The 14,316-nt window shown below is 39.7% G+C and overlaps 1 protein-coding gene across 2 annotated transcripts in view; it reads right to left on the reverse strand.

Moving 5' to 3' along the window:
* Positions 1-6,525, reverse strand: part of Fgf14 (fibroblast growth factor 14) — a 582,093-nt gene extending 575,568 nt beyond the window's left edge. The window contains exon 1 of one of the 2 annotated variants that reach the window (XM_028771695.1): positions 5,912-6,525. In XM_028771695.1, the coding sequence (XP_028627528.1) occupies positions 5,912-6,119 (208 nt within the window). In that variant the 5' untranslated portion in view covers positions 6,120-6,525. The remainder of the gene's footprint in view (positions 1-5,911) is intronic. The other variant, XM_028771713.1, reaches the window with a different exon arrangement.
* Between the last annotated feature and the right edge of the window lie 7,791 nt (positions 6,526-14,316).

Genomic DNA, 14,316 nt, shown 5'->3' on the forward strand with positions numbered 1-14,316 from the left:
CCCGGGGGGGGGTGGGGGGGGGCGGGGTGGGGGTGTGAGGGAGGGCGGGAGGGAGGGAGAAAGGAAGGAAGGAAAAAGTCAGGCCATAAAGAGGGTCCCAGATATTGCCTTAAAGAAAGAAACAATTCACTTGACTTCCACAAAAAAAGGAACAAGGACCAGATAATAAAATGAAGCCAGCCCTGCCTCATGTGGAACCTTGGTGGAGCCTTCAGCCTTCATTCTTGATTTTAAGGGCAAGGTTGACAGAAAGAATTTGATTAACCCTTGACTTAGTTTTCTTAGAGAATGCTCAAGTGTGAGGAATAGACCACAGGTTTCAGAGTTTTCAGATTCAGGACACTTCTATAAAATCACCCAGGTGTACAAAGAGCTGGATATTGACACTGTTACTGCTGTTTGTGCTTCCCTACTTATGTTTGTGTGTTTAGTTTTGTTTTCATCATTCAGGAAGGAAATTAACACTGAGTTAACTTAACCAACTGAGAGTGGCACAAGGCTGTGGATTTAAAGCCATCAACTTTTCACTATTCATCTTACTGTAACATTTTTTCTGCCATAACTAGCAGAAGCTTTGTCAAGAAACAGGAAATGCAGTAGTGTCCAACACCACTGTAGTGATCTCTATAAAACAGATTCTCTGCCTTTTGACTTCCATGTTTGAAAAAAATCCTAGTAGTTCTTCCTTTTCACTTCCCAATCATCCTACATTTTTGACTAAAGTAGAAGCATTATTTTGTAGCAACTGGAGAAATACACAAGAAAACATAAAGATTCAGTGGCCCTCCCAAAATATAATAGCAAAATTCTGTAACTGCATGTTAGGAAGTATATTGAGAAATTGAGCAGTCTCCCTCAGAAAATCCTGTGCTCTCCAATGCCCAAGGTTAACTCACAGCTGGATCTGGTTCATGGTGCACTAACTAAAAATCTAAGGAAAAATGTGTAGACTAAGTATTAGCAGGTAGATGAGTGAGTAGATCTGTCTCTAACCCACATCGACCCGAGGGTATGGCTAAGTTGGTCTCAATGGTGTATGCTTGTTTGCTTTTCAACCCTATGCATAATGCAATGACTGGTTTAAACTTCACAGAGGCAAAATATCTACCACACTGTTCAAGTGTCTCAACTGTTTCCCTCTAAGGCATGAGAAACTATTTGGAATAAATGTATCAATTTTGATACATACACACGGTATTTGTATAAAACTTATTAGTCAGTATGAATTAAGTAGGATTCCAAACTATATAAAAGAGTAAAAACATTGGTTGTCCTTGTTACCATTTGTATGAAAACCCAAAGTTTCCAATGTATGTCTTGCTAAAGCATGGAAAGCTGGATCCAAACATTATAAAGGAATAAGTCCACTGTAGAAAATGTGAAGCACAGTATAGAGTTAGCTTTAGCACATTCAAATAGTAATGCATCATTTGAACATAATCTACATTGTTCAAGGTGAGTTTATTAAGCATTGACTTTATACTTGTTAACTTGGATGTCAACCTACAGAAAAGAAAAAATCCACTCTTCTAGAAATTCATAACTTAGCCTAGCTAAAAAATGCCACCTTTGGTTCATAAAGTGGAATTATTCTATATAACTCACTTTACCTCAATAACTAGAACTTTCTGGACAGACTCCAGACCCAATTCAGTTTTAAAATATTACAAGAAGAACCTTCCACCTGTTTCCTGTTCCAGTCGTGCTATCTGAATTTGATGTTTTCATTTTCTGCCCACCTGGTGTTTAGAATTGCCAATTTGTAGCTGACCTAGCTCTACGGGACCCCAGGATAAGACTACAGGCTGAGAAGAAGGGGAAAGGGGGTGCTTACTCATATTTCCTTCCTAATCTCCCTATTTTCTCACTTCAAAAGGATGTGACATCCCTATATGCAGGTAACATTTTAAAATGTATATGTAACTGAATTGCCCTAGAATACCAGGTATTTGGGACCTAAAACAATTAGTAAACAAAAACAAAAAAATAGTGGGGCTTAAAGATATCAATGCCAGTAGGAAACAGAAGGTGCTAATGACTGCTATCAGCCTCTCCTGGTTCTGTGGCTAAGTTACTCAGTAGATGAGGCTGAGTTTAGAAAAGGGAACACCAAAGGCAATGAGTCTATGGAATGTTCCCAGTGCACTCTGTGAAGCTATGTCTAGGTAATCTGCTTCCTACATATTCTCCCACCACAGACACCTGTACTAAAGAAGACTTTCACACATTGTAATGTATCTTAAAATCTGAGTTTTCCAAAACTTCCAAAATTGATAAGGAGGCTTGGGGATCTTGTGTTATTGGATGCAACATGTGAAAGAGTCTCTGACTCCTTTACTGGTTTTACAAATCTGGACAGACAGCAACGACACAACCTTAGTACTTATCAACCATATTTATTACTTTATCACTCTTTGCTTCAAGAACAGTGGCCTAGTTTATTTTCTAAACAAGCCTGATATACACATTGGTCATTCTAAACTATTATTCTGGTTCAAGAAAACATAACAGGCCTCCTCCAGGCCAAAAAAAAAAAAGTACCTTGTACTTATTATTCCTACTTAATGATTTGCCTAAAATACAGTCACCTTGCATGACTCATACTCACAGCAAAAGCTACAGCAGGTAACATTCCTTCTAAATGCACAGCTATTGCTGTGCTAGGAAAATAACAGAAAGTGGGACATTTGAGCACATGTATACATCCAAATGTGTTCCCTGATAATCACTGTGCTATAAAATACTAGGTATTTTCATGGTATTTCATATGGAATATAAAGTAGATTTACTTTATATTCAAAAAAGTTTAAGCTATTGTGTTTTGTTTTTTTTAATGTAACCCAAATGCATACTGCACATTCTTTTCTCACTAGATTATCACATAGCACAGTGTAATACCATGGAGCTGATTAGTAAGTTCTGAGTTGATGAATAAATTTCACCTTTAAATCCACACATCTAAAATTCTCAGGAATCTTTAGCCCAACTCCCCACAATTGTTGAGGATTTCAAAGCTGAAAATAATCAGTAAATTATTTCAAAACTTGCAAATATTGGGAAGAAGAACCAACCTAAAATCTGCCTCTGAAATATTAAGGAATGCTTTGCAACAAATTCCCTAGTGGTTAGCAGCATTCTGTCAAGCTTTTTAGTTTGAAACAAGTTAATTGTCTTCCTTGTAGATTTAAGATAACATAATAGGTGGTAGTCAATCTGTTCTTTTTGTTTTTAACAGTTAAGAGGATTTTGGTCCTTGTTTTATTTTAATTACCCAATTAAATTCTTAGCTGTACTACTATCTTGGGATCAAAAAGTTGCAAATGATTCTAGGCTTCATGTTAATAGCAGGAGAATAGACCTCACCAAGTACAATATTCAAAGGAAATGGCAGGCATGGGTTTGAGTCCAGTCTTTTGAAAGTGAGCTGCACAATTTAACACTTTTTTCCCCTAAATGCTCTGAGTTCCAGTTTAGACTCAAATCCCTGGCAATCAGAGCCTTAACTATCTTTTTATAATAGTCGTCTATTTTGTCAGACACATCGTGGGTTAACCCCTCCACTTCACCCCTCAAGTACATTAGCACATATAAGCTGCAAAATAAATTGCTCCCTAAAATAAATAATCATTTGTTTAACGACTTCCAAAGCACTTTGGAAAAAGGAAACTATCCTAGAGAGATGAAAGTGAATGGGAAGGGGCAAGTCTAATAATAAAAAGATATTGAACTGAGCAGGGGTAGTCAGCATTTCCAATAAAATTATTTACAATAAAAATATAAAGGTCTTGAAAACAAGCTTACTGTTTCTCTGCCTCTGAGTTATTTCCCATTCCCCAATATTATGGAAGGGCTGAGTTTGGGGTCCCTAGACAAATGGCCAAGTCTCAAAAAAGAAAGACTTTTTACTGTGTTCCGTTCTCAGAAGAGAACTAAATCTTTTCACAGAACACAAGAGCGCTTCAAAAGGCTACTATTTTTACTGTGTGAAGTAGTAGCCCCTCCCTTGTAACTACAGCCTTTGACCTGTCCCACTTTGGGAAGTCCTGCAGACAACTATTTCATGTCCAGGCCATGAACCATTGCTGCAGATGTAATTGGGTATTATTTGAACCAGGCATAGTTGGTGTCAGGCTAGATGCCAAATGGCAGGGAGTACACCTCGGGGCTAAATCAGTAATGCCAAGGTAAGATTACACCTCAATCTGCTGTCCCCTTGGACAAATCTCAGGATGGGAACATCGTTTCAGAGTTGCTAAATGCTGAGCAGTTAAAGAAAAGAAGGGTAAAAAGACAGGGGACAGTGACGGAGGTTGGTAGGCAAGGAGTGGATTTAGAACACAGGGAATAGGGTTGTAGGACAGAGGCAACAATTCCACTGCAGTGGGGAGTCCTCCTGGAAGCCAATAGCTAGCTCCTCCCAGAGCCTCCACAGTCCCCTAAGCGGCCCAGCTAGGGGCAACTTCCCTTGGTCTGAGCACAGGAACATCTGCCCTTTTCAGCACTCTTAACAACTCGCAGGCACCTTGTTTTTTGCTGCAGAAGTGGTGGCCGCAAAGCATCCTCGACCTCCACACCCACTGCCTCCATCCCCGCCCACCCACGCTCCTCTATTCTCCCTGCAGCCACGGACTGCAGCCCCCACCAAGCGCATCATCCAGGCGCTGTTACATTTGCTGTGTTCAGAGGCTGGGAGACAGCAGCCACTTGCTGCCCAGTCGTGGGAGTTCTGGATACCGTGGCCGGCTGTGAGCTCCAGGTGTCAGGGCGGCCGCGGAGAGCTATGATCTAGTGCTCCGCAGTGCTAGCTTCAGCAGCCTCCATCGCCCGCTGTCACTGCAGGACAGCGGATCCCCCGCCCCTCCAGCATAACTCCAGACACAAAACCGCTCCAGGTCTTTTCCCACCGTATCCCAGCCAGGGGATAATGCACACTCCTGACTGACAGCGGGAATGATTTGAAGAAAGGCTGTACCCAGGCTCCTTTGCCACAGCTGCCACCACCAGGCAGCCCTCCGGCCTGACTGCCTGAGGGTTGCTCGCCCACTTGGCTGCTCCCAAATGCCTCAGACTAGATAGACACTGGAAAGTAAACCCCTGGGACCCGGCTCCCCGAATCACCTGCATTTGCATTTCTTATGTAATATACTGCAAGTTTCTCTGGTTGAAGCCCTTTGGAATAGGGCGCATGATCGCCAGGAGGCATAAGGCAGGGACCCTCTGTTGGTCCACACACACATAGTGTGGGACCCATACATAAGGTTTCCATGCCGGTTTTTTAAAGAAGGGACTTAAATGGCATATACTAGAGGGGTTAGGCTTGTCCTCTGGATCCTGGTTCCTCCAGGCACAAGCCCTGCTCCGGTGTTCAGTGTTCTCAGGCTGATGTGTCAGAGGCAGACTAGGGAATGAGTTAATAGCACCCAGAGCTAGACGGGGGAGGGAGGCGGGGGCTGACGGAGGATCCAGGCCGTGAGAGAGGGGGCGCTTTTACTTTGCTAAAGGTGATGGGGTGGCGAATATTGTGCAAGCTAATCAGAAAGTCTAAAGCTGTGTCCCTGGAGGAGCAGAAGTAAGGCGAGCTCTTGGTTCTTTCTCCTGGCACAGCCATAAGCTATAAGCCCTTCGATATTCCACCAGACATCCACTTAGTGGGGGGATAAAAAAAGTTTCCTCCTCCCTCCTAATGATGAATTGTGTCACAGCTAAGAGCTGTTGATCACGGTTTTCGGGTCGGGAGGACGCAGATCCGGCGGTGGCTACTTGTTTATTCATGCAACACCTCTGTATGCAACACTGTCCGGGTTCCTTGCATGTTCCCTGGCCTCCTGCATAGCAAAACTGCAGACCTAGCTCCGTGAGCAACAGACGGATATTACCAGGAAAAACAGAATATGATGCATGCTTTGCTTACCAGTTGGGTTCTTGTTTTTCTTAAGACTCTTGCCACAAAGACACTGCAGCATATGCGTTCCTTTGCTGAAAATGTTCCAAAGAAACCACATTGATTTGGGCGAAAAGCAACCCAGCAGCTTAGACACCCTGAGAAAGAAGAGGCCCTTGTGGTTGCATAATAATAACTTGAAATCAGTTCTCCTGAAGAGGGGCACCGGTTTTACCATAGGAAAAACGTTAATATTCCGGATCTTCTCCCAGTTTTTTCCCCTCACGTGGTATATCTCTTTGAGACTTCTCAGCGATTGTTTTTTCTCGGCCAGGGTGAATGATTTATCCCCTCTTGATCACCACTGGATCATGACCAAAGGGTTGGAGAGAAAAAAATCCTTTTTCACATGAAGCCAAACAGAAAAAAGCAAAGAAATCCCAACCGAGACCAGAACTAACCAGGGAGAACAGTAATGCACAAAAGATCCCCAAAGAGAAAATCATAGCCTTTTACTAAATGAAACTGAGGATGGGCGGATCTGCAGAAGGCAAGCCGGATTCATCTTAGCGAGAGAAGACTGCCATTGTGTAGCCCCTAGGAGAGAAGGGGGAAAAAAGAAAAAAGAAAGAAAGAAAGAAAAATAAAAAGAAAGAAAAAAGAAAGAAAAAATAAAGCACCACCACCACACACACACACACCAATACCACCTCCGAGATGAGTCTGGCTGCCAAAGACTGAGCCTTCCTTCTCCCGCGGTCAATTTTTTCTTTCTTTCTTTCTTTCTTTTTTTTTAAATAAGCAATCGCCAGAGCTCCGTAGGATCAGGCTGAACCTGCAGTTCTCAATCACGAAGAGAAGATGTAATGTAGGTGCCCCCTCCCCTTTTCAGTCTTGTAGTAGGTAGAAAGCGCCACAAATCTCCTTCCTCCTTCCCTACACTCTTCCTTCCAGTCTCCAGCCACCGTAAGCATGAGGAAAATCTCCCCTCCAGATTCCTCGCCCAGCCTCGGCTGTGAGTTACAGGCATTAGAGGGAGGAGGAGGAGTTGAAGTTTGCATTGAAAAGACTGGCTTTCCATGACGTAGCCACGTGCTTTCAGACCCGTCACCAGTGAGGTGCCTCAACCAGCCTTGGGAGGGACTGTCACTGCAGTGTGTGCCACCCCTCGGAAGCGCTCCCCTCCACCAACCCCAGCCCTGCTCCAGCCCAACCCCAGAGACCCTCTTCCTCCTTGCCCAGCTCATAGGCCTGCTGCTGGCTCTTAGAGCCAGCCTCATATCTTTCTGCTAAAAGCGAATTTTAAAATTACAACTAGCAATTATGAGTAAACCTTAGAAAATATATAGAGGAGGAGTGTAATGCCTTTGCACACAACCAAAACCGACTCTTCATAAGTAGCATGAACTCTTATTAGATATTAAGGAAAACTCAGGTCCCTTTCTTTTCTGGGATGTGACTCCCACTTACCATGCTCATGGGAAAATATAAGACATGTGGATAGTAAATACACATTTCTAGAAACAGTCTAGTAAAAAGACAAGCACAAAATTCTAGATGGAAAAGCATATTCTAGTGGGGAGGGTCATGTGTACAGGACAATATTTATGCCTTTTCTAGACAGTCCATTCCCTTGAAATACTTTTCTGGACAGAAAGTATTCTGATTAGCTCATGATCTAACCAGTGGCTTATTTTTGCCTGCTAATTGAATAAGCATCAAACTCACTCTTTTGAGTTCTTTATTCCTATCACACAGACTACAGTATCTTCCAACAAAGTGGGCACAATCTAATTCAGTATTCTATTTACACAGAAAATCTAAGGATTTTGGGCAGAGCTGTTGTTGTTTGTTTGTTTGTTTTTTAGGGAATCAACAGTATTATGTACAAGACAGTACAGACTGATACAAAGAACAATACAACAAACAGCAGTGTTCCTACTAAGAATATAAGAGTTGGTGCCAAGTCCTACGTTTGACCTGAGGCTTTAGGACCAGAGAAACTGACCACTCTCACTCTCCTTTAAGTATGTTAAAGTTATGCATTAAACTAGCATTAAAGAGTTAACCCTATCTTTAGCTGTTAGCTTAGAAATTCCAGGTTATTTGTTTGAAAAAATTAAAACTACTACCTTTACCATCAAACTATCATTTCAGTAGTAAGTGTGTAATAGATAAATCTTTATGGATTTGGAGATTGTTTGAAGAGCCTAGCTTATAAAATAAATCTCTTTATTATTGTTGTCCATAAAAAATAATAAGCATCTTCCATATTCCCTAGTGTTCTGATAATTACAAAGTATTTCCAAATGCTAAAATTTGTTACAAATATTTTTGAGGTAACATTAATAAATTTTACACTAACATAGACCAAGAATTTAAGATGAGTAAACGCTACTAAAGATAAGAAATTAGGAGGCCAAATGCCAATGCTTTTATGTGACAAAAATAAACTCGTACTACAGTTTAAATCAATTGTTAAGATTAAGCACAGTCTAAAATTGTTTGGGAGACAGAAAAAGGGAACACAAGCATATACTGCCAAATCACTTATGAAGAAGACTGGGGGAAAAATGAAGAGTGGAATTATTTTTTTAAAGGAAGAAGAATGAGATAACCAACAGCAAGCAATTAGATTTAATTTTGCATAAATCAATTTTATGCTGTTTCTATAATATTCTTTAGTGTCTTCCTGAAGTTTCAAAATATCCCATAAAGTGTCATTGGACAAAAGCCAGAGAAATAATCAAGTAAAAAGCATTGTTTATCAGGGTCCTGAAAACTCACCAACTGTAAGGTACTGGAAAAATTGAGTTATTTGCGCAAAGATAGAATAACAATTGGGTAATTAATAAAATTTATGGTAACTTTGTATAAATAGTATTTCTCAAATCAAGATTTCTTGAAATTACAAATTCTACTATCTCCTCTGAATTATGAAAGAAAAATATTTCCATATAGTAAGTAATTTAAGACTAAAATAAAGTAATTTAAAATAAAATAAAGAATAAAGACTAAAATAAAGATATCTATGGTCTCCTTTGTTACTTATAGGAGGAAAACTTATTTCTTTGCTCCACTCTTACTGAGAATTTATTATACTAGGTACTGTTTTGGTTTAAAAGAAATATATTTTTGAAGATCTAAAAATTCTTCACTATATCTACTAATACATTATTAATTATTCATTTGAAATAAAATGTAACATTGTTGAATGAATATCAAAAAAGACTCATTCTTATCTAGGACAGAGAAGATTAACAGAATTCTAAAGAGCCCTAGCTATCATAATTAACCATGCAACCAGTATCAACTCTAAACCCACTCTGAAAGTGACTATGGAGAGTACCACATTCAATCCTAAGGTATGAAGTGAACCAGATTTCCAGTGACAGAAGAGAGACCAAACGTGTTCTAGGAGTTCAGCCATGTTTTGGAAGATTTACATTTTAGATCAAGAAAGATCCATACAGATTTGTTTCATGTTGACTTGAGTTCCAGACTCTTATTTAAGTTTCATTTTGGAATTTTGTCAAATTATTGCTCATTCACATTAAATTTAAATCAATATTACTTGGCAAAAATAAAAACTAATATGAAAAGATATTCAGATATTGGATGCTTGTGAATAAAAATAAGGAGATACTAAACTTACAAGATTGATAGTAAAATCTGTAGTAAATACTTTAAAAGCCAAATTACTGTGTTTTCATGAAGCTCCAGTAAAATTGTGTGGCACTCATTATAAAATTCACTTTAAAGTTAAACGTACTCTCAGTTTGTCATAGTAAAATGACAAAATAGTAAAATATAAAAGTAAGTATAATAATCAGGATTTCAGGACACAAATAACACACACATTAAAATATGAGATAACTTTTATAAATCAGTCAGCAAGACTTGGCAAGCTGAAATTGGTATGCTTTTTCTGTCAATTCCAGTACTTGCTTTTTTATTTTTCCTTTTAGTAATAAACTTCATCACCATAGTTTTAGAAGGACACAGAAGTAGTCTTTGACAGAGAACATAATTCCCAGCCCCCATTAACAGTTTTAAACATGATTACATGAGTAAATTCTGACCTGTGATATGTGTTCAGAGTGATGTGGCAAACTCCTCACAATCTTCAAAAGAAATTGTGTAGCTCCTGCTTTTCTATTCCATCCTTGCTATGAGCCAGAAGGCAAGATGCAACTGTGACAGCAAGCATAGGATCACATACTGAGAGCAGTGGTATACACGAGACTCAATCTAGGACCTTGGACAGCTTGCCTACCTCTGAACTAGTAAAGAAGAAACGTTTTCCTTTCTTGATTCCTTTGCATTACTATAACAAGATATTATGAGCTGGTAACTTTAAAACAACAGAAACTTGAATCTGAGAGTACCCATTGAGGATTTGTTAGAACCTTCTGTCTTCTCGTGTAGTGAAAGAGAACAGTAAGCTTCCTTTGGCCTCTTGAATGCCTCTTATGGCATTCATCGGGTTCCACCTTCAGTGTCCCCTTAAAACTGTGTCTCATTGCCATTATCCTGGGTATTTTGTTTCATGTAATGATTCTGGGGGAACATCAATGTTCTAGACACAGCAGAGCCACAACGTTTTCTTTAGAATTCGCTACAGCAGCTTATTATTCTTGCTTCCTTAGATGTAGAGCTCATATTAATAATAATATTAACAATGACATACAGATGTGCATTACTTTAGAAAGATAAAAGAGTGATATATATATACCATTAATCTGTGGCTTTATCTAGTCTGCTGCTCTTCCTTCTCCTTGCCATAGCTTCAATTTATCTCTTTCCTGCCTCTAGCAAACCACCCTTGATCATTCTCAACACCAGCACAAAGCATTCTACTGTCAAATCTAGCCACCCTCATTTCCTTCTCTGTTCTGCTCCTAGCCCTTCAACTGCAACCTATATAAGATTCGAATTTTATAAGTATGATGATAAAACCTTGATTCCAGGAAGAAGATCTCATAGAAAAGAGATTGAAAGAGTTGGTCATAAAGAGACTTAGTCACATAAAAAGACCAATATGAGTACAGAGACCTTAGAATCTCTTCATCATGTATACTTCTTTCAGAATTATGAAAACTTTTGTTGTTTAAATGCTTGTTTATTATTATCAGTGACAACTATTGTTACATTTGAATTAAGAATTCTAAATATCACAGTTTCATTGTAGTCGTTATTAGCATTTTGTCTAAGCTCCACCCCACAGTAACCTGGTAACAGCCCAGTATGCCTGACTCATTATAAAAGGGGCTGCTTGCCCCCTCCGCTTTCTTTTGCTCTTGCCTTCTTGCTCTCACTCTATCCTCTAGTTCCTTCCCCCCTCTCTCCCCATTCCCCTCCCCTCTCTCTCTCCACATGCTCATGACAGACCTCTCCTCCTCCTCCTCCTCCTCCTCCTCCTCCTCCTCCGCCTCCTTATTCTCCTCTCTCTCTCTCTCTCTCTCTCTCTCTCTCTCTCTCTCTCTTTCTCCCTCTCTCTCTCTTTCTCCCCTCCATCCCTCCCTTTCTCTGTCTCTACTACCCTCTCAACTCCCCTCCCCATGCCCTGAATAAACTCTATTCTATACTATACCCATCTGGGGGAAGGGATGCCTGAGCATGGGCCCATGGAGGCACCCCTTTCCCCATACCTGACTACGCATTCACCATATTCCTTCTCTCTTTTTATAAATACAATAGTTGTGAAGAACTGATTTCTTCTCCCCTCATGTTATTACATTGATCCTTCTCAAAGCAAACTGTACTGTTTCCTTAAGGGACCATTCTGGAAAGTCCCTTAAGTTACTCACTCTGCCCTTCCGTACTGTCCAAGAAATTATTTCTGAACTCATTTGTCTCACTCCCCTTTCTCTTCTCCCTCTATGACACATCTATCAAAAAATTTAAAGACTTCCCTGCTTGTTCTGCTTCATACTGAAAGCAGTATGTCGAAGTCAAGAGCCCATTACTAGATCTATAGAATAATTTTTCTCTAAACACTCTGTGGGTTTGTAGCAGACATCAGTTCCTAAACACATCTTTTTCATTGTCTGTTGTGGTTGACCTTTAGTCACAAATATCGCCACCTCTTTGTGTGAAGTATTTTTATCCAAATCACAGAATTCCCTCTCCCTAGACACTCACAAGAAAGCCTCAGAATGAATTCTCCCTTAAAGAATTTCCCCAACCATTAAATACTCCAGCCCTCTTGTCTCTTGGGAGAAATATTGATGAAACATGTGTTTTATATCCCCTTTAGAATTTCCCTGAGAGACCAAGACACATTTTCTCATTGGAATGTCGAACTTATCACCATGTTATTATCTGTTTTCTCTTTGTCTTTTTCATAATTAAACTATTTTTTAATATATTCTTTATTTTCTAGTGACAACCAAACCAAGACAGAGCTAAATGCGGACATTAGAGTCTGGGTTCATATTATTTGTTCCCTAGATCCAAACTTTGTAAGTTTCAGACAGAGGGAAGCCAATTCTTTTATACAGAATTCTATCAATTAAAAAACTTTGTCAGAATTTCATGAATTTATTGTTTTTAATAGCTGGGTTATTGTGTAAATGTACCACATTATTCTTAGGCAAATGGATGGAACTAGAAAATATCATCCTGAGTGAGGTAACCCAATCACAAAAGAACACACATGGTATGCACTCACTGATAAGTGCATATTAGCCCAAAAGCTCACAATACCCGAGATACAACTCACAGACCATATGAAGCTGATGAAGAAGGAAGATTAAAGTGTGGGTCCTTCTTAGAAGGAGTAACAAAATTCTCACTGGAGCTAATATGGAGACAAAGTGTGGGACAGAAACTGAAGGAGGGGCCGTCTGGAGACTGTTCTACCTGGGTATCCATCCCATTTGCAGTCACTAAAGGCAGACACTGATGTGGATGTCAGGAAGTGTCTGACAGGAGCCTGACATAGCTGTCTCCTTAGAGGTCTCCCAGAGTCTGACATATACAGAGGCAGATGCTCACAGCTAGCCATTAAACTGATCACGGGGTTTCCAACGGAGGAGTTAGAGAGAAGACTGAAGGAGCTTAAACGGTTTGAGGCTCCATGGGGAGAACAACAAAACCAACCAACCAGAGCTCCCAGGGTCTAAACCACCAGCCTGGGAGCACATAGAGAGGGACCCATGGCTCCTGCTCTATATGTAGGGGAGGATGGCCTTGTTGACATAGGTGAGAGAGGAGGTCTTTGGTCCCATGAAGGTTGAATGCCCCAGTGTGAGGGAATTTGAGGGCAGGGAGGTGGGAGTGGGTGGGTGGGAGGGGGCACATCCTCACAGAAGCAGGAGGATGGAAGATGGGATAGGGAGTTTCTGGGTAGGGGGGAAATGGGGAAATGGGATGATATCTGAAATGTAAATAAAATATCCAATAAAAAGATATGATTCATTATTTTTTGACTAATAGTTAAAAAACCTTGTCTGTAAAATATCTGTAATTTTATTTTCATCTTTCTCTTTCATGTGGCCATTTTTCTTAATTGCATCTAAACTCAGAATGGGGGGGGGAAGGAAGAACGAATTATTACTTCTTTTGACTACAAGCATAGAAAATAACATAAGAAAAATGTTCTTTTTGCTCCTATTATGTTCAAAGAATGTGTTAATAAAAACATGTCAAAAGATACAAAGGAAAGCAGGAATCTCATAAGTCCCCAGAAAATTGTGCTTCTTTTGTCAATGTGGGACAAGGCTTCATTTCCCACCAAAATGGATGTTATCCTAGCCCACACATCTGTGAGTGACAACAAAGCCTGAACTCTATATCCACCCTAGAAAGAATCCCAAGGACCCCATTTTGTGTCTCTGAGTTAGATAGGAGGTAACAGTTCACAAATAAGACTGGCTCTGAGCAATCTTCGGACCTATGAGACATGACCCATCATATAAATACTCTAAACTTTTGTAATCCATGCCTCAATTTTAAAAATACATTAAATCTTCCTTAAATCTATGTAAATTTCAATATGGATTAAGTATACTGACAAAGAACAAATCAAAACAATGGTAACTTTCTATAGATTTCTTCAAGCTATACTATTATTGACCCAGTTACATAAAATTTTGTTGTATCTTATTCTAAGAAAACATGTCTCCTGCTGCAAATCATTATTCTCTAGATTTGAAGTATACTAAAAAATGACATTTTCTGTATGTGGAATCAATTTCTTAATTTCTGTGGTTACTGAATGAAACAATTTTAGATCTAGCATTTTAAATTACAAGAGAAATGAAGTTTCAACAATGCCTAATATGTGTTTCTTTCTGTGTACAAATGACTCTCTCTCTCTCTCTCTCTCTCTCTCTCTCTCTCTCTCTCTCTCTCTTTCTCTCTCTCTCTGTGTGTGTGTATGTGTGTGTGTGTGTGTGTGTGTGTGTGTGTGTGTGTGTGTGTGTGTGTGT

The sequence above is a fragment of the Grammomys surdaster genome, unplaced genomic scaffold (assembly GCF_004785775.1).
Source record: "Grammomys surdaster isolate TR1022 unplaced genomic scaffold, NIH_TR_1.0 65, whole genome shotgun sequence".
Lineage (NCBI taxonomy): Eukaryota > Metazoa > Chordata > Mammalia > Rodentia > Muridae > Grammomys > Grammomys surdaster.